This window comes from Syngnathus typhle, linkage group LG15 (genome assembly GCF_033458585.1).
Source record: "Syngnathus typhle isolate RoL2023-S1 ecotype Sweden linkage group LG15, RoL_Styp_1.0, whole genome shotgun sequence".
Classification (NCBI taxonomy): domain Eukaryota; kingdom Metazoa; phylum Chordata; class Actinopteri; order Syngnathiformes; family Syngnathidae; genus Syngnathus; species Syngnathus typhle.
Genome location: NC_083752.1, coordinates 4207696 through 4221178, shown reverse-complemented (window position 1 = coordinate 4221178; position 13483 = coordinate 4207696). Strand labels below are relative to the sequence as shown.

The 13483-nt window shown below is 51.5% G+C and overlaps 3 protein-coding genes across 5 annotated transcripts; 1 reads left to right on the top strand and 2 right to left on the bottom strand.

Moving 5' to 3' along the window:
* Positions 1 to 752: 752 nt before the first annotated feature.
* LOC133167932 (max-binding protein MNT-like) lies at positions 753 to 5449 on the top strand. 2 transcript variants are annotated; one of them, XM_061299080.1, is made up of 6 exons: positions 753 to 1144; positions 2200 to 2722; positions 2851 to 2892; positions 2991 to 3102; positions 3543 to 3735; positions 3828 to 5449. In XM_061299080.1, exons 1-6 carry the CDS (start codon positions 1039 to 1041, stop codon positions 4457 to 4459), a joined length of 1608 nt encoding a protein of 535 aa, XP_061155064.1. In that variant the 5' UTR covers positions 753 to 1038; the 3' UTR covers positions 4460 to 5449. The 2 variants fall into 2 exon arrangements, with proteins under 2 accessions (XP_061155064.1, XP_061155063.1); XM_061299079.1 differs by having other exon boundaries at positions 757 to 1144; positions 3825 to 5449.
* Positions 5359 to 7752, bottom strand: LOC133167941 (septin-4-like). 2 transcript variants are annotated; one of them, XM_061299098.1, is made up of 11 exons: positions 7475 to 7752; positions 7313 to 7409; positions 7160 to 7246; positions 6894 to 7017; positions 6681 to 6815; positions 6482 to 6599; positions 6277 to 6378; positions 6116 to 6212; positions 5883 to 6045; positions 5709 to 5811; positions 5359 to 5631 (listed from the first exon to the last, which is right to left on the bottom strand). In XM_061299098.1, exons 1-11 carry the CDS (start codon positions 7568 to 7570, stop codon positions 5569 to 5571), a joined length of 1185 nt encoding a protein of 394 aa, XP_061155082.1. In that variant the 5' UTR covers positions 7571 to 7752; the 3' UTR covers positions 5359 to 5568. The 2 variants fall into 2 exon arrangements, with proteins under 2 accessions (XP_061155082.1, XP_061155081.1); XM_061299097.1 differs by having other exon boundaries at positions 5709 to 6212.
* A 1155-nt stretch (positions 7753 to 8907) lies between these two features.
* Positions 8908 to 13354, bottom strand: LOC133167921 (LIM domain kinase 1-like). Its single transcript, XM_061299051.1, has 15 exons — positions 13150 to 13354; positions 12551 to 12689; positions 12066 to 12175; positions 11829 to 11996; positions 11654 to 11759; positions 11344 to 11582; positions 11101 to 11275; positions 10949 to 11035; positions 10754 to 10885; positions 10595 to 10654; positions 10460 to 10525; positions 10201 to 10387; positions 10070 to 10125; positions 9830 to 9987; positions 8908 to 9763 (listed from the first exon to the last, which is right to left on the bottom strand). The coding sequence occupies exons 1-15, from the start codon at positions 13191 to 13193 to the stop codon at positions 9316 to 9318; spliced, it is 2175 nt and encodes a 724-aa protein (XP_061155035.1). The 5' UTR covers positions 13194 to 13354; the 3' UTR covers positions 8908 to 9315.
* Between the last annotated feature and the right edge of the window lie 129 nt (positions 13355 to 13483).

Sequence of the window (13483 nt, the reverse complement as noted above, 5' to 3'; positions counted from 1 at the left end):
GGGTCACCACTCTGCTGCTGCTTCCTCTGCAAACTCGCCCCTCTTCCCCTTCCTCCTTACAGCTTGCATGCTTTCCATGCCACCTTGGGTCCAGATATCTGTTTTATGATCAATACATTAAAATTACTACTTTAGAAAAAAAAAAAATCGCGGCGATGATATTTGTGGATGTGAGCTTTTCCTAATAAGACAGAAACATCGCTGATCATTTCTTGATTTTGGAAGGAGTTGTAGGTTGCCGTCAAAATCCACACGTTTCCGTGACGTCATAGCAACGAGTTCCGCCCCCCCCCCCCGCCCTTTGACTGACAGTTTCTCTCGCAGGGGGGCGGGGCCTGTAAGTCACGCGCTAGCCATGCAAATAACGCGCGCGCGCGCCGGCTCCAGGCGGGGCGGGCGCCCATGTGGCCCAGCAGCACGCTTGTTGTTCTCGGCGCAGATTGGCCGGCTGCCGCCGAATGCAGCCAATGGGTGGCCATCACGCGCTGCAGCCGCACGGTCTTCACCAAAACTCGGAAGTGCCATATTGCGGATGGGAGGGCGTCGCGACGACCATGACGCAGAAGCTGTGACGTCGTCTTGGTCACGCCGCGTTTCAATGATTAAATGAACATGAAGGACAGCAAAAGGGCTGGATGGTGTCGCCAATGGGGATTTGAGGAGATATATTTTGCAAGCAAGAAGCACGTGACGTGTTCCGTGTTTTGGCAGCTGCCGTAGTAAAAGGGCGGGGCAGACTGCAGGAGGGCGTGGCCTGGGACGCCTCAAAGCTTGTTGTGAGTTAGACGAGCCCCATCGCCATCTTGTCGCCCGAACACTTTGGACGAGCCCGGCCCGCTCCGCCCCGCCGAGGAGCGAGCCAGCCGGATTCACGAGCAGCCCGAGGGGACGCGGAGCTGTGCAGGCCAAGCCCACCGACCACCAGCGCCGCCCCCCCTGCGCTCCCGAGGGGCCACCCCCACCCCCTCCTCCCCGTGGCGCCGCACCGCTCTCCTCTCTTCTCGTCGGCCGTCGTCGTCACCTTATCCCGGTTCGGCCATGAGTATCGACACGCTGCTGGAGGCCGCCCGCTACCTGGAGCAAGCCGAGCGGGATCGGACCGAGCTGGTCGAGCGTCAGGCTGAACCGCGGCGTCTCACACAGAGTAAGAACCGAGCGACGTGCCCCCGCCTGAACCTCCGATTTCGGTTTGGACTGGCGATGCACCCACTTCCGGTTCCAAGGGTGTCTTTTCATGGCATTTTTTTCTGCGCGGAAATACATGCGCGTGTACGTCGTCGCTAAAGACTTCCTGTCACGAGCTTTCCGTTTTTCCCTCTGCTTTTCTACGCCCCCCCCCCCCCCACACACACACACACACGGACACAAGTGTGACGTCAGCGGGGCCATGCGTGCTCAAAGTGTGTCACTCGCGCAATCCACTTGTCCTACTTTGAGCGGCGTGCGCGGGCAGCGAGCACACACAGGCTTTTTTACATAATAGCCATCTTATGATACGTGCGTGAGCGAGGGAAAGAGCGGGTCTCCCCCCCCCTCGGGTCCCCCCCCCCCCAATCCTCGCCCGTCCGTGCACAGCGCTTGTTGTTGACCGAGCACGGGCACAATCGTGGAGGAGGCGAAGGAAGGAATGTGTGTGTGCGCGTGTGTGTCTGGAGGGTGACTCCTCCTCTGATGACGTGTCAGATCGAGTGAGACACCCCCCACCACTACCACCACCACGTGCCCTGCCCTCGCCTATATAGACACACACTCATTGATGGGAGGGAGAGGGGCAGGCTCCCCCTCCCCAGCCGACCGAGCTTTTCCACTCCACTCTATTACGTAATCGACTTGCGCGTGCACGCGGCATTCTGGCGTGCGGATTGTGACGTGCACGCGCGCCATTTACACTAACTAGGTTAAGCGTTTAGATGATCAAAAGTGCAGCAAAATGTGTCGGATGGGACATCGGCATGCCATATTGTCACGTGTGTGGGCGTGCGTGTGAGAAATGAGGAAGTCATGTGATTGGCTCGACATTGCGTCAGATGTGGGCGACAGAACGCGTTGGAGGAATCCCTGCAATGGGGATGCTCCCATCATGGCCGCTGTTTCCATGGTAACTGGGTTTTTACACACGGATTCCCACACACACCTTTTCTATGAAGCTCTGCAGCCTGTTGATGACATCACAACTCATTTCCTGTCCCCCCTTTTTAGATGAGGAGCAGTGGAAGGTGACGGTACTCATCAACCAGGAGGCGGAGTCAAGATGCCTGGAGCCACTCCCACCGCAGCAGGTCGGAGCCGACCTTGTCAGCCGGGGCGAGCAGCCGCCGTGCCCTGCGGCCCCGCCCCCTCGGCCGCCACAAGCGCCCGTCGCCGTCATCCCCGTGATGCCGGTGGTTGCGGCTACGCCTGCGCCCCTCCCTCTGGCCGCGACCGTGCCCCACGGCCCGCCGCTGGCCAACAACTCTTCTCAGTCCCCCCCGCGGGCGCCACCCCATCAGCTGTTGTGTTCCCCCCATGTCAAAATGGACGGCGTTAACCGGCTAATCAAATGCAGCCCATTGCAGCAGCCTCAGGTTCATATTCGGTACCCGCCCCCCGTGTGTGGCGACGGGTCGGCCGTGGGGCCCGCTCTGGTGTCCCACCAGGCTCAGCCCTTGTCCCACCTCAAGACCAATGGACTCACGCTGGATGACATGAAAGGAGGGGCCAACGCCAAGAGGAGGCCTGGAGGGTCAGTACCCCAAAATAAGTCACAAGTTGTATATTAACACAATGACAAAAGAAATTTGGGTATTTAAAAAAAAAAAACATGTGGAGCATCTCTGCATGCACTAGAGTTTGTTTGTTGTGTGTATTCAGGGCGGGAACTAGGGAGGTCCACAACAAGCTGGAGCAGAACAGGTGAGTTCCGAAAAAGGAGGACAATCAAGCACTGGGTAATTGTGGATGGCGGGCAAAGTGTTGCTTGAACACAAGCGTGAACTCAATGTTTTTTTCAGGCGCGCTCACCTGAAAGAATGTTTTGAGACGCTGAAGAAGAATGTCCCGAACGTGGATGACAAGAAGACGTCCAACCTCAGCGTCCTGCGCAGCGCCTTGCGTTACATCCAGGTACCGCCCGAGGACGCCGCCATCGACTTTCCCGCGCTCTGATTGGCGCGAATGTGGTCGCCTTCTCACCATGGCAACAGTTGCGACGTGCGCCTGGAAAGAAGTGAAGTGAAAGGAGGCGGGGTCCAGTCACAACGCAACGTGCAGGCAGCTGTTGCCACGGTGATACAGGATGACATAATCACTAAAGAGCTCACTTACCATCCAGTGCTAACTTCCTTTTCCTTTCATCGTCCTTTTCACCCCAAAATATTTTTTGTAAAATAAATAATACATTGTAAACTCTCATATTTAGTATTTTTGAACAAAAGTCATGTGTTTAGAAATATATATTTATGCAAAAAGCCGTACATGTCATTAGCGTTTGACTTCAGGAAAGCTAACATTGTCGCCACCACGCGTCTATCATGGTGGGCTGAAAGCAGCGCTTGATTTTGCAGACACTGAAGCGCAAGGAGAAGGAATACGAGCACGAAATGGAGCGGCTGGCTCGGGAGAAGATAGCCACCCAGCAGCGTTTATCTGAGCTGAAGAAAGAGCTGAGTCTGCGGATGGATGCGCTGGAGATCGAACGCCTCATCCGGCAAAGCATCCAGCCCGAAGACGACCAGGCGTCCACTTCCACTGCCTCAGGTACGTCGCGTCATACCTCGCTCAGCTGACTCAGCTTACTCGCCATCGTGCAATTAGGGGCGTTTATTTTCGGTGTCCGTTGTCGACAGAAGGCGAAGACAACTTGGAGCAGGATGGCGAGGAGGCTCCGGCCGGCGTTCTGGCGCCCATTCTACAGGCGCCAATGCTGGCTCCCCACCTGTCCATCCAGCACACAGCCCTGCTGGCCATGCCCCCCTCGTCTTCAGCCGCCCCTCCCCCTCAGGGCCCGCCACCGCCGCCCACTGTCATCGCCCATGCCGCCGTCCCCCATGTCCCCGTCTCGTCCGTGTCGCACCCCTCCGTCATCCAGGCCGTCAGCCACGCCCTGCCTGCCAATCACAAGCATCTCCCACACATCGCCCCTTTGCCGGGCCCCACCCCCATCAGCCACATCACGGTGCACCCAGTGGCACGCCTGGGGGCGCCCCTCCCTTCCCGCCTTCCCACCCTGTACCCGCAGGGGGTGTCGGTGTCTCAGCCCGCCATGGTGGGCCACATCACGCACACCTTTGCCCATCACGCGTTGCCCCGCGTGCAGCCCCCACCTCAGGCCGGCGCCAACGGCGGCATGGCGAGCCAGCAGGCGGCGGCGCTGGCAAAACCCACCGCCGTACTGGCGCCCCACCCTCAGCTGGTAGGCCAGGCAGCCGTCACCATGGTAACGGTGCCCACCTTCCCTGTCAGCACCATCAAACTGGCTTGAACGCCGCTGCGCTTGTACGGAAAGTGACGATGATGTCACCGTGATGATGTCACACGCATCAGACCCTCTCGGGACTAGACAGGCCCCCAAAAATGATGGACATGTTCCCCTGCATAACTGCAATTGATTTTTTTCCAGTTACTTTTTTGGCGGGGGTGGTGATAGCCTGCATTATTGTGCTCAGGCCAAAGCATCGCGCATCGCTTTGGCACCATCTTTGGTCCTAGGGACTATGTCAAAGTGACTTGAGGAGCTTGATGCAGTGCTTTGCAAGGGAAGATTGTCACAGCGCCCCCTGGTGCACCGCACACAAACGACAAGTGACTGAGCATAAACAAAAAAGTTTAGTTGCAAACCTCCAACTCTGAAATCACGAGTTTGATTTTAGCTTTTTAAATTGTGTGATACTGCGTGAAAGATCTTTTTTTATTTCTGCAACCCATTTTCTGCGTTGGAGTGATAGCGGCTGTGCCAGCATGCTTGCGCTTGCGTGTGCCTACACTTAACCTCTTCATCACTGTGACAAAACACACACACACACACCAAGCAAATGAAAAACAGTCAAAGTTTAGATTTTTTGCTCTTCGGGACTGGACATTTTTTTGGAACGAAAACAGCGTTTTGTCTTTTCTTGTTAACGATGTAATTTCTTTCTGTTTGTGATTCCATTTGCGTCGTGTCATCATGTGGACGGACTTAAATGTGATGCACGTTGGAGCGGCGGACTTGTTTTTATCTTTATTCTGATTCTGATTATTAACGCTGCTTTGTGTTGTGGTGGTGCATGTTTGCGGGACCATGTGGAAAGCGGGCGGGTGAACAAGACGTTGGACCTCACGCTATATATATATTGATATTATATATTAATACGAGCACGGCTGTTTTCCCTATGGCGAAAGTGTTAAGTTATATAAAAAGGCCTGAGCACTGTGGGCCGTCAACATTAATCCGAAAGATTCTTAATAAATAAATATTATTACATTTACAACACTCCTTTGTCGCTTGATCTTTCTAACACTTTTTATTTAACAGCCACTAGACGGCAGTAGAAACAATGAAAAAGATGCCAAATGAAACATGGATGTTTCTCACAGGTCTGCCGAGTGCTTTCATATGCGGCTGCTTTGCATCTGCTCCTGAATCCTCTCCAGAAGCGCCTGCATCCTCCTCAGCTGCAGTGCAACAGCAAAAGGTCAACAGGAAGGTCATACCGCTTGCAAGCTGGCGCAGGGCGAGGTGAGCAGCGTACCTCCTGGTCTTTCTCAAAGATGAGTCTTTCCTTTTCTGTGTCGAAGTCAGCGAGCGGCAACGGGAGGTCCAGGTGGCTTTCTTCTTGGTACTTCTCACGCAAGCTACCCAGAAACAAGACGATAAAGATTAAGGAGATGATGTGGATGGGGTGGCCTTCATTCCCTCCCACAACCTGCGCTTGCGGTTTTGGACGACCATGCGCGTCATGTTCTGGATGCAGTGGGCCCGGTAGTTCTCGTAGTGGCACTCGCGGGTCACGTCCTTCAGGTCCTGCATGTGAGTCCTCACCAGCATATCCCGCAGGAGTAGGAAATCCGAGTGGGCCGGACTCTCCACTGCGACACACACGGGAAGTTTTGTTTCTCCAAGCTGTGTGGAAAATATCGAGGCGACTCCCGCTGTTACCTTCCACCACTCCCCAGGGGTACGCGCGACCTTTGAACCTGCGGCCTTGACTCTCCACCAGGACGTTGCTCCCGATGACAGCGAAGGGGACGCTGTCCTGCGCGTGCACAAAACAACACGTCGGCCGTCGCACGCAAACGTCATCCGGCTCGCTCGCTGACCTTAAGCAGCCGGTCCCGTCTCTTGAACTCTTCGTCCTCGTCCGAGTCGCAGTCGGCGAACTGGTAGATGTTGATCCCGAAGCGACGCAGCTCCTCACGGATCTAAAAAGGAAGCAAAAGTCACTTTTGGGAACAAATGATTGCGTTGGCACAAAAATCTATCCAACATGACGTGTTAGCATTAGCGCTAGCATGAGGGCCCTACCTTGATTTTCTTCTTGTACACCTCAGCCCGCGTCAAGCTGTCAGCTTTGGCCAAAACGGGAACGATGTTGACTTTTTCGTGCAGTGCCCGCATGCACTCAACGTCCAGAGGTCGCAGGCTGCAGGCACAAATCGGACGGCACTTGAACGCGCCAGCATCTCGACTTCCAACACGACCGGAAACAAGGAGTTTAGCCTACCCGTGTCCGTAAGGAGGGATGAAGTAGAGGCAGCAGTGCACGCGGTTGTCTTGGATGTTGCGGCGGTTGAGGCCGCTCTCGTCTCGGAAGAATTGATCGAACTGCTGCTCCACGTAGTCTTCCAAATGCTTCCAGCTAGCGCGTGGGAGACCAGGCGTCAAGACAAAAACCCCGAGTGTCAAAGTCACGTGAAGGAGCTCATGGGTGTCAGACCTTTGCATATTGTTGACGGCGTCGCCTAAGCCCGGCGTGTCGATGATGCTCAGCCTCAGCTTGACGCCTTTCTCCTCGATGCTAACCGTGTGCTTCACTATGCTCACTGTCTGACTGATGCGCTCTGCGAGGACACACACGACAAGCTAATCACGGACAGCTAGTCGATTAGCGTCATCGACAACTTTCTTGCGTCTAAAAATAATTGACGATGATTAAAATGGACTCTGGGCCCGTCATTTGTTGGATGGTTCCGAGCTGCTGACCTTCGGCGTTGGGAATCTTTCGGTCTTTGTAAAGGTCGGTGAGGAAGAGGCTGTTGATCAGCGTGGACTTTCCCAGGCCGCTCTCTCCTGCTCAGTTAGCATCGTTATTAGCGTTTCTGCCACGAAGAACGACGGTCACATGTGAAGACTCACCTGCCACCATCAGCGTGAAGGTGAAGCCTTTCTTCACTGTTTTTCGGTGAACCTGATTGGGCAACGCGGCAAAGCCGACGTACTCTTTATCCTGATCCTGAACAAACGCGAGAGAATTTAGCAAGTGGCGCCTCGAGATGCGAGCATTTGCCGGGTTCTCACCTCGGCCGAGTCGTAGGGGTCGAAAGATCCCCAGGGGCTGTGCGGGCGGGAGGCGGGGCTAAGCGGCGAGTCCAGCGAACGCCGTGACACAGTCATCCTCCCGGAGAGCGGGAAGGACCAATCGGAGACCCTCGGTGACGGGGGCGGCGTCCCTGGAAGAGCGGGATGCCGTCCGTTGGCGCCCGCCACCTCCGTCCCGCGCCGGGCCGAGGAAAGAGTTTGCGAGGCGGGGAGCGGAGCCCTGCTGGCAAAGGGGAAGTGGTCCTCATCTTTCACTCGCAGACTGGACAGCTGAGACAGGAAGAGGCGGAGTTATACAACGGCATGGTGTAACGGTGTTTAGTACAATTGCCTCGCAGGCGAGAGGTTCACGGTTCCAATCTCAACTCTGGGCCTGTGACTTGGCTCTAAAAAGCTGGGGAAAGGAGGGCTGGAGTCAATGGTCAGCTGATAGAACCCGAGGTCAGGCGGGCTCACTGAGCCGCAGACTCCAGCAGGCCACGTCTGGCCTCCTTTTTGCCATCATCTCGCATTACCCACAAAGCTTTGCACTCACTTAATCCCGCTTTTAATGCTACCGCCGGGGGTGGGGGTGGAGATAAATTGAACACACAACGCACACTCTTCAAACACACGTTACAAACACAACCTTTGTAGACAACAGCTAATGTTGCTTACCTCCTTCTCTGACAAAGTTGCAGCTGTTTAACGTGCCATGAAATGAATAGGCAGGCATAAGCTTGTTAGTATAAAAGAGCATGTAAACAAACAACATACAAGTACCTTTAATGTAAAGTAATAAAGATATACTGTAAGTAACTGTAAATATGCAAGGAGGTGCGCCAGCCAGTGTGCAGGAAGGTCAAATTGTGCCCTAGTGCAAAGGAAGGTGGATGGAAAGCCTTCATCCCAGTTTAAATTCAACAAGTGGAAGTGGAAGAGCTAAATTAAAAATTAAAGTGTCAAAGGAGAATTAAATTCGTACCTTTGGTGTTGCTGCGGAAGCGAACCGGCGAGGACATGTGCTCCATGCTGAACTACACGCTCGCACCGCCGCGTCGACACTTAACTGGACCGCGCGTCGGTGGGATTATCCAAACTCACACTCCATTTCAGAAGAGGGCGCTAACGCACCTCAAGTTGTTTGCCCACCGCCAAGAAACAGGAGTAGAAGAAGAGAAAACATGGCTTCCAATTTAAACAGACTGATTTTGACTTTTTTTTTATTTTAATTTTTAATAAACGGTTCGTAAATTCCGTCGTGGCAACATGAAGTAAGTAGTTGTGTGTTTATTCTAATTGTTCTTTATCATTTCTTTGTGTGTTTCTCGTTATTCTCTGTACTCTTACTCGACCATAGGAATGAATAATTTGGCCCTCTTTTTTATTCGAATTTCCACCGATTCGTGCACAGAACTCGCCACTACCAACAATTATTTCGATAACTGATGAATCAGTTTTTTTATTCATCACAATCAGACGAAAAATGTTTCAAACTGAAACACAGTTTGAAGGGCACAAAGATGATGATGCTGTGTGAACATTCCAGAACTCTGAATTTATGAGTTCAACATTAATTAAAACAAGCTAAAAAAACATCAACAATTGTATGTCATGCAATATCTGAAAAATAGGCCTTATTTTAGAAAAATAACACTTAAACAGTGGCTTAAACTTGTAACAGTGAGTGCAAATTTAGTTTGCTTACATATCACATTTTGACACAGCTTCATCTTAATTCACTTAGCGTAGTTGTTTTTCTTTTTGCTTTTCTGAAAAGAAACTTTGTTGTCATACTTGAAGATAAATAAGTATACAACACCCTTGACAAGATGAAGCAGTCACAGCAAAGATCGGTCGTCCTTTATGGTATTGTTCCACAAGACTCGGCAGATCCTCCTGGACCTACTTGATGGTAGACTGGCAGCTTGTGAACATTCTGTTTGGTTTTGTGTTTCTCCCGAGGGGTCTTGTCCATATCCGTGACTTTCGGGGGTGTTTGAAGACGTGCTGGCGTTCACATTTTGTTGTGCAAGTTCTTGATTCACATGCTCATAAGTGTTCTGAGGTATGCAATTTGCGCTTCCAGGAAGTTGCTGATTGTTCTCGTCATCGGGAGATGTCACGGGACTCTGAGAAGAAGTGGACGAGGCTTCCAGTTTTGAACCGTGTTTGCGGTTCTCCCAGAAGGTTCCGCTCAGTTGCTCCATTTCGGAACGGAGAGGCAGGCGCATGTCCAGGTGCATGAGCAGATTCTCCAGCCACTCCTCCAACTTGGAAAAGGAAGGCCTGCCACAGGTTTGTCAAGATCATAATCCCGATATTTGCAATGTGGTGAAAGTATGCTGAGGTTACCTTTGATCAGCATCCAAGTCACAGCAGATGGCAGCAAGCGGAAGGAAGGCCAAAGGGCACTGGGAGGGCTGGTGCCGCTCAATGAACGCAGACACGTTCAAACCAAAGTCGTTACTCCGAGGAAGGAAATCTGGGTCGGCACTCACTCGTCCTATAATCTGAAAAATATTCGGAGCCATTCCATATTGTTTTTTTTAGCTCACTCTGGATGAGGATCGGGCATCATTTCAACTAGGCTACCTCGCAAATCATGATTCCGAATGAAAAGATGTCCACACGTTCGTCGTAGCTTTTCCCTGAGAGGCGCAAAGACACCACGTCAAGCATTCAAAGTGAAGCTATATTCTATTTCATAATTGTTCATGTCTCACCGTGGATCATCTCCGGTGCCATCCAGTAAGGGTTCCCAACCACTGTGTAGCGCTTCCTGCGGTCCGGCTTGCGTAGCTCTGACAAAGTTCCCTTGGGAGGTTGATCCAGAGAAGGCGTTCTGCTGCGGTTCCTCTCTGCAGTCACCAAACGAGCAAGACCAAAATCTGCAACCACGACGGACTGATTCTAGATGGAGATGAAAGCAACCACTATGAGACGAGCAGTCATTTACGCAAAGAACTACAACCATCAATTTACCTCTTTGACCAGGCAGTTGTGTGAGTTTAAATCCCGGTGGATGACGTTCATGGAGTGTAAATAAGCCTATGAAGGAGAAATCTCAAATATAAGGTGAGATGATGATTTGGTCGTGGACCTCGAGCGTAGACTCACCATTCCAGCGGCAATGTCTTTGGCATAACTCACTCTGATGTTCCACGGAAAGTTATTGTCCTACCAACCAGATAAAGATCAAACATTAGCATTAGCGTGCTTGCTACTCACTGTGCTTAAACATCTAAGTGTTCGAGGAGGGGAAAAAATGGACTGTACCATTTTGGCAATGGTTTCTCTGAGCGTTCCTCCCTGAATATATTCGGACACAAAGTGTATGTGCTTGTCCTTGTAAAATAGTCCAATGAACTTGAGGACATTGGGATGATCCAGACAGCGCATCACCTTGACCTGATCACCAGACACAAGATCAATGGACAGTCAAAATGAAGTTGTTTGATGAAGGACATTTACCTCCTTCAGGAAACTCTTGTGCGTCTCTTCATCAAAACGTATCAATTCTTTCATCACCATCACTTCTCCTGTCTCCTGATGTGTCACCTTCACAGCCACATGAAGATCACAATATGCATTTGGTGGGAAAGATTGTCACATTCGTACCTTACCTTGACGGCCTGTCCAAAGAAGCCCCTGCCTAGAACTTCTCCGTGGATGAGATCAGAAGGCCTGAAGATGCGATAGGTTCGATCGACGGGGTCGTTACGTAGAGATTCGGAGCGCACCATGTCTTTCCTTTGGGAGAAGAGTGACAAGGAAGACTTTTCGATGCTGCAGCTCCGCCTGATGGAGGAAACATGACTTAGGTAGATGGTTTTGGTGGATCAAAGACAGTCGGGAACTCGTCTTACAGGATGTTTCGTGATCGCATTCCCATGGTTCCGTGACGGTGAGGTGACATTCTGGTTGAGTCCGGTGTCTCCGCCCCTGAGCCGGGCTCCTCCTCCAGGTTTGGTAGCGCGTGCGTCGAAGGCACTTTCTCGCAGACACAGTTCAAGTCTTTGTGATCGTCGGTGGAGGTCTTGGAGCGTGGATTGTGTTCCACGGTCAGCTGCAGTTGTCTGCTTGTGTCCTGGATCACATGCGCTACCTAAAGCAAGCAAGGTTGACCTTAGCTTGGCTTCACTTTGTCAAGTTTATCATGGTCGGTTCATCAAGAACCTTGTTGGGGCAAACGTTGTGGACAGGAATGCCGTTGACTTCCAGAATCTTGTCTCCAATGTGGAGCGAAGACAGCATGTCAGGACCAAGAGCGTCCGAGTCTAACCTGAAGGAGGATGATTTGGATTGGAAATCGAAACCTGAAAGTCAGGATGTCTGCTAAAGTTTGACTCACGCTGTGACGGTAACTAAAGGACCGCTTTTTTGACTGAGTCCAGTTGCCACCTTCAGACCTCGTTGGCCTTCTGTCTGTGGAGGAAGTGACACCAGCGCCACCGTGTGGGGGCTCTTGATGGGTTCCGACGAAGGCGACGATGCGGCACCCTGACCGAAACACTGACCACTGGGACGCAAACGACAACTCAACGACCCAAAGTAACAGAAAGACCTCAGAGATGGAATGTTGGCTTACCAGAAGAGTTTGGAATGCTCCACAAGGGTGTAGCTGTCTCCATCTCCAATCAATATCTGACACGTCACACATTTGAAGCATTCGGGGTGGTACTTCTGATCTCCAGCAACCTGTCGGTACATGTTTGTTTTTTTGGTTATTGGGTTTTTGCCATTTTGTTTTTTCGTCAATCACTTTTTGAGATTCTTCTGTCTCGAACCTCTGTTTGCCCTATCGGTTAAAGTTTGGAGCTTCTGCCCTCGTGACAATTTGCGCATGAAGGCTATGAAGTGCTGCATTGTCAGGAACTTTTCATCGGACGCTCTTTCACCACGTCACAAGACTAACAAGTTTTTAGTTAATCGCAGGAAGTCACACTGCTGAAGATTTGCTTTGGGCTGGATTTTGTTTCGATGCAGTAAAACTTAAAACATCGCCGGTATTTTCTCAGTTGTCAGTGACATCAGTACAATGATGTCACTGAATTGAAATAAATGCTGAGTCACCATGACAAGTCCCGGTTGGAGTGCCTCAGCGCAGCCGTGACAGTTCTCGCCGTAACGCTGCCAGTAGTGCTTCTTGCAGTACAGTTGCCCGTCCCGCTCGAAGTACCAGTGAGACAGGTTGCAGCTGCATTCCCCGCACCTGTACACCAGAGGGCAGCGTAGCTTCGGATCAGAATTTACAGCTTCAGGTGTATTTTATCCGTGGCCAGTTGGCACGTTTCTGGTAGCTTGGTTGAAAGTTCTAGGTCCAAGTTTTGTTGGGATGATTTTCTTCTTCTTACACAAAGCAAAATCCTTGGATTCAAATTTAACAACAATGGAACTGGATGTCCACCATAAAGGAGTTGTTGTGGCTAATCTACAAAGCTGCACAAACAGTGTGCGACCACTTCCTGTATGACTCCACCTCGTTTCCTCTCCTTCCTCTCGTCGCCAAGCACATGTACAAGAGCGCCACCCATCACTCTTGAACAAAAGCAAAAGTAAAGAAGTTGCCGCTCGCTTGCTCGATCCGGGAAGGAAATATGTGTGTATTGCAACTAGTGTGCATTGTTGCAAAAAGTTACACACGTAAGCTGATAACCGTCGCTGTTTCTTACCGTCCTCTCATCCCACGTCGAAACCTCAGATCCCGCCGAGACATCCTGATGGCGTCCCGTCAATGCTTAGCCTATTAACGTTACCACAAAAAGCAAGAGAAGAAGAAGAAAAACCTGCTCCATGGGCAACATCTTGGGCGAGCTCACACAGGTTGCTTTCCTCTGTGTGTGTGTCAACTTCCTGCTAATGTGAGCGGAGTGAAGAAAAAAAACAAAAAAACAGGATCCACTGACACCAGATGGTGGCCCCTCCTCTGGTGGACTCGTCCCAGTATAGAACCTAGACTCCACCTTCCTGGTCCTGTTACGTCCTGCTTTGGATCCACTTACAAAA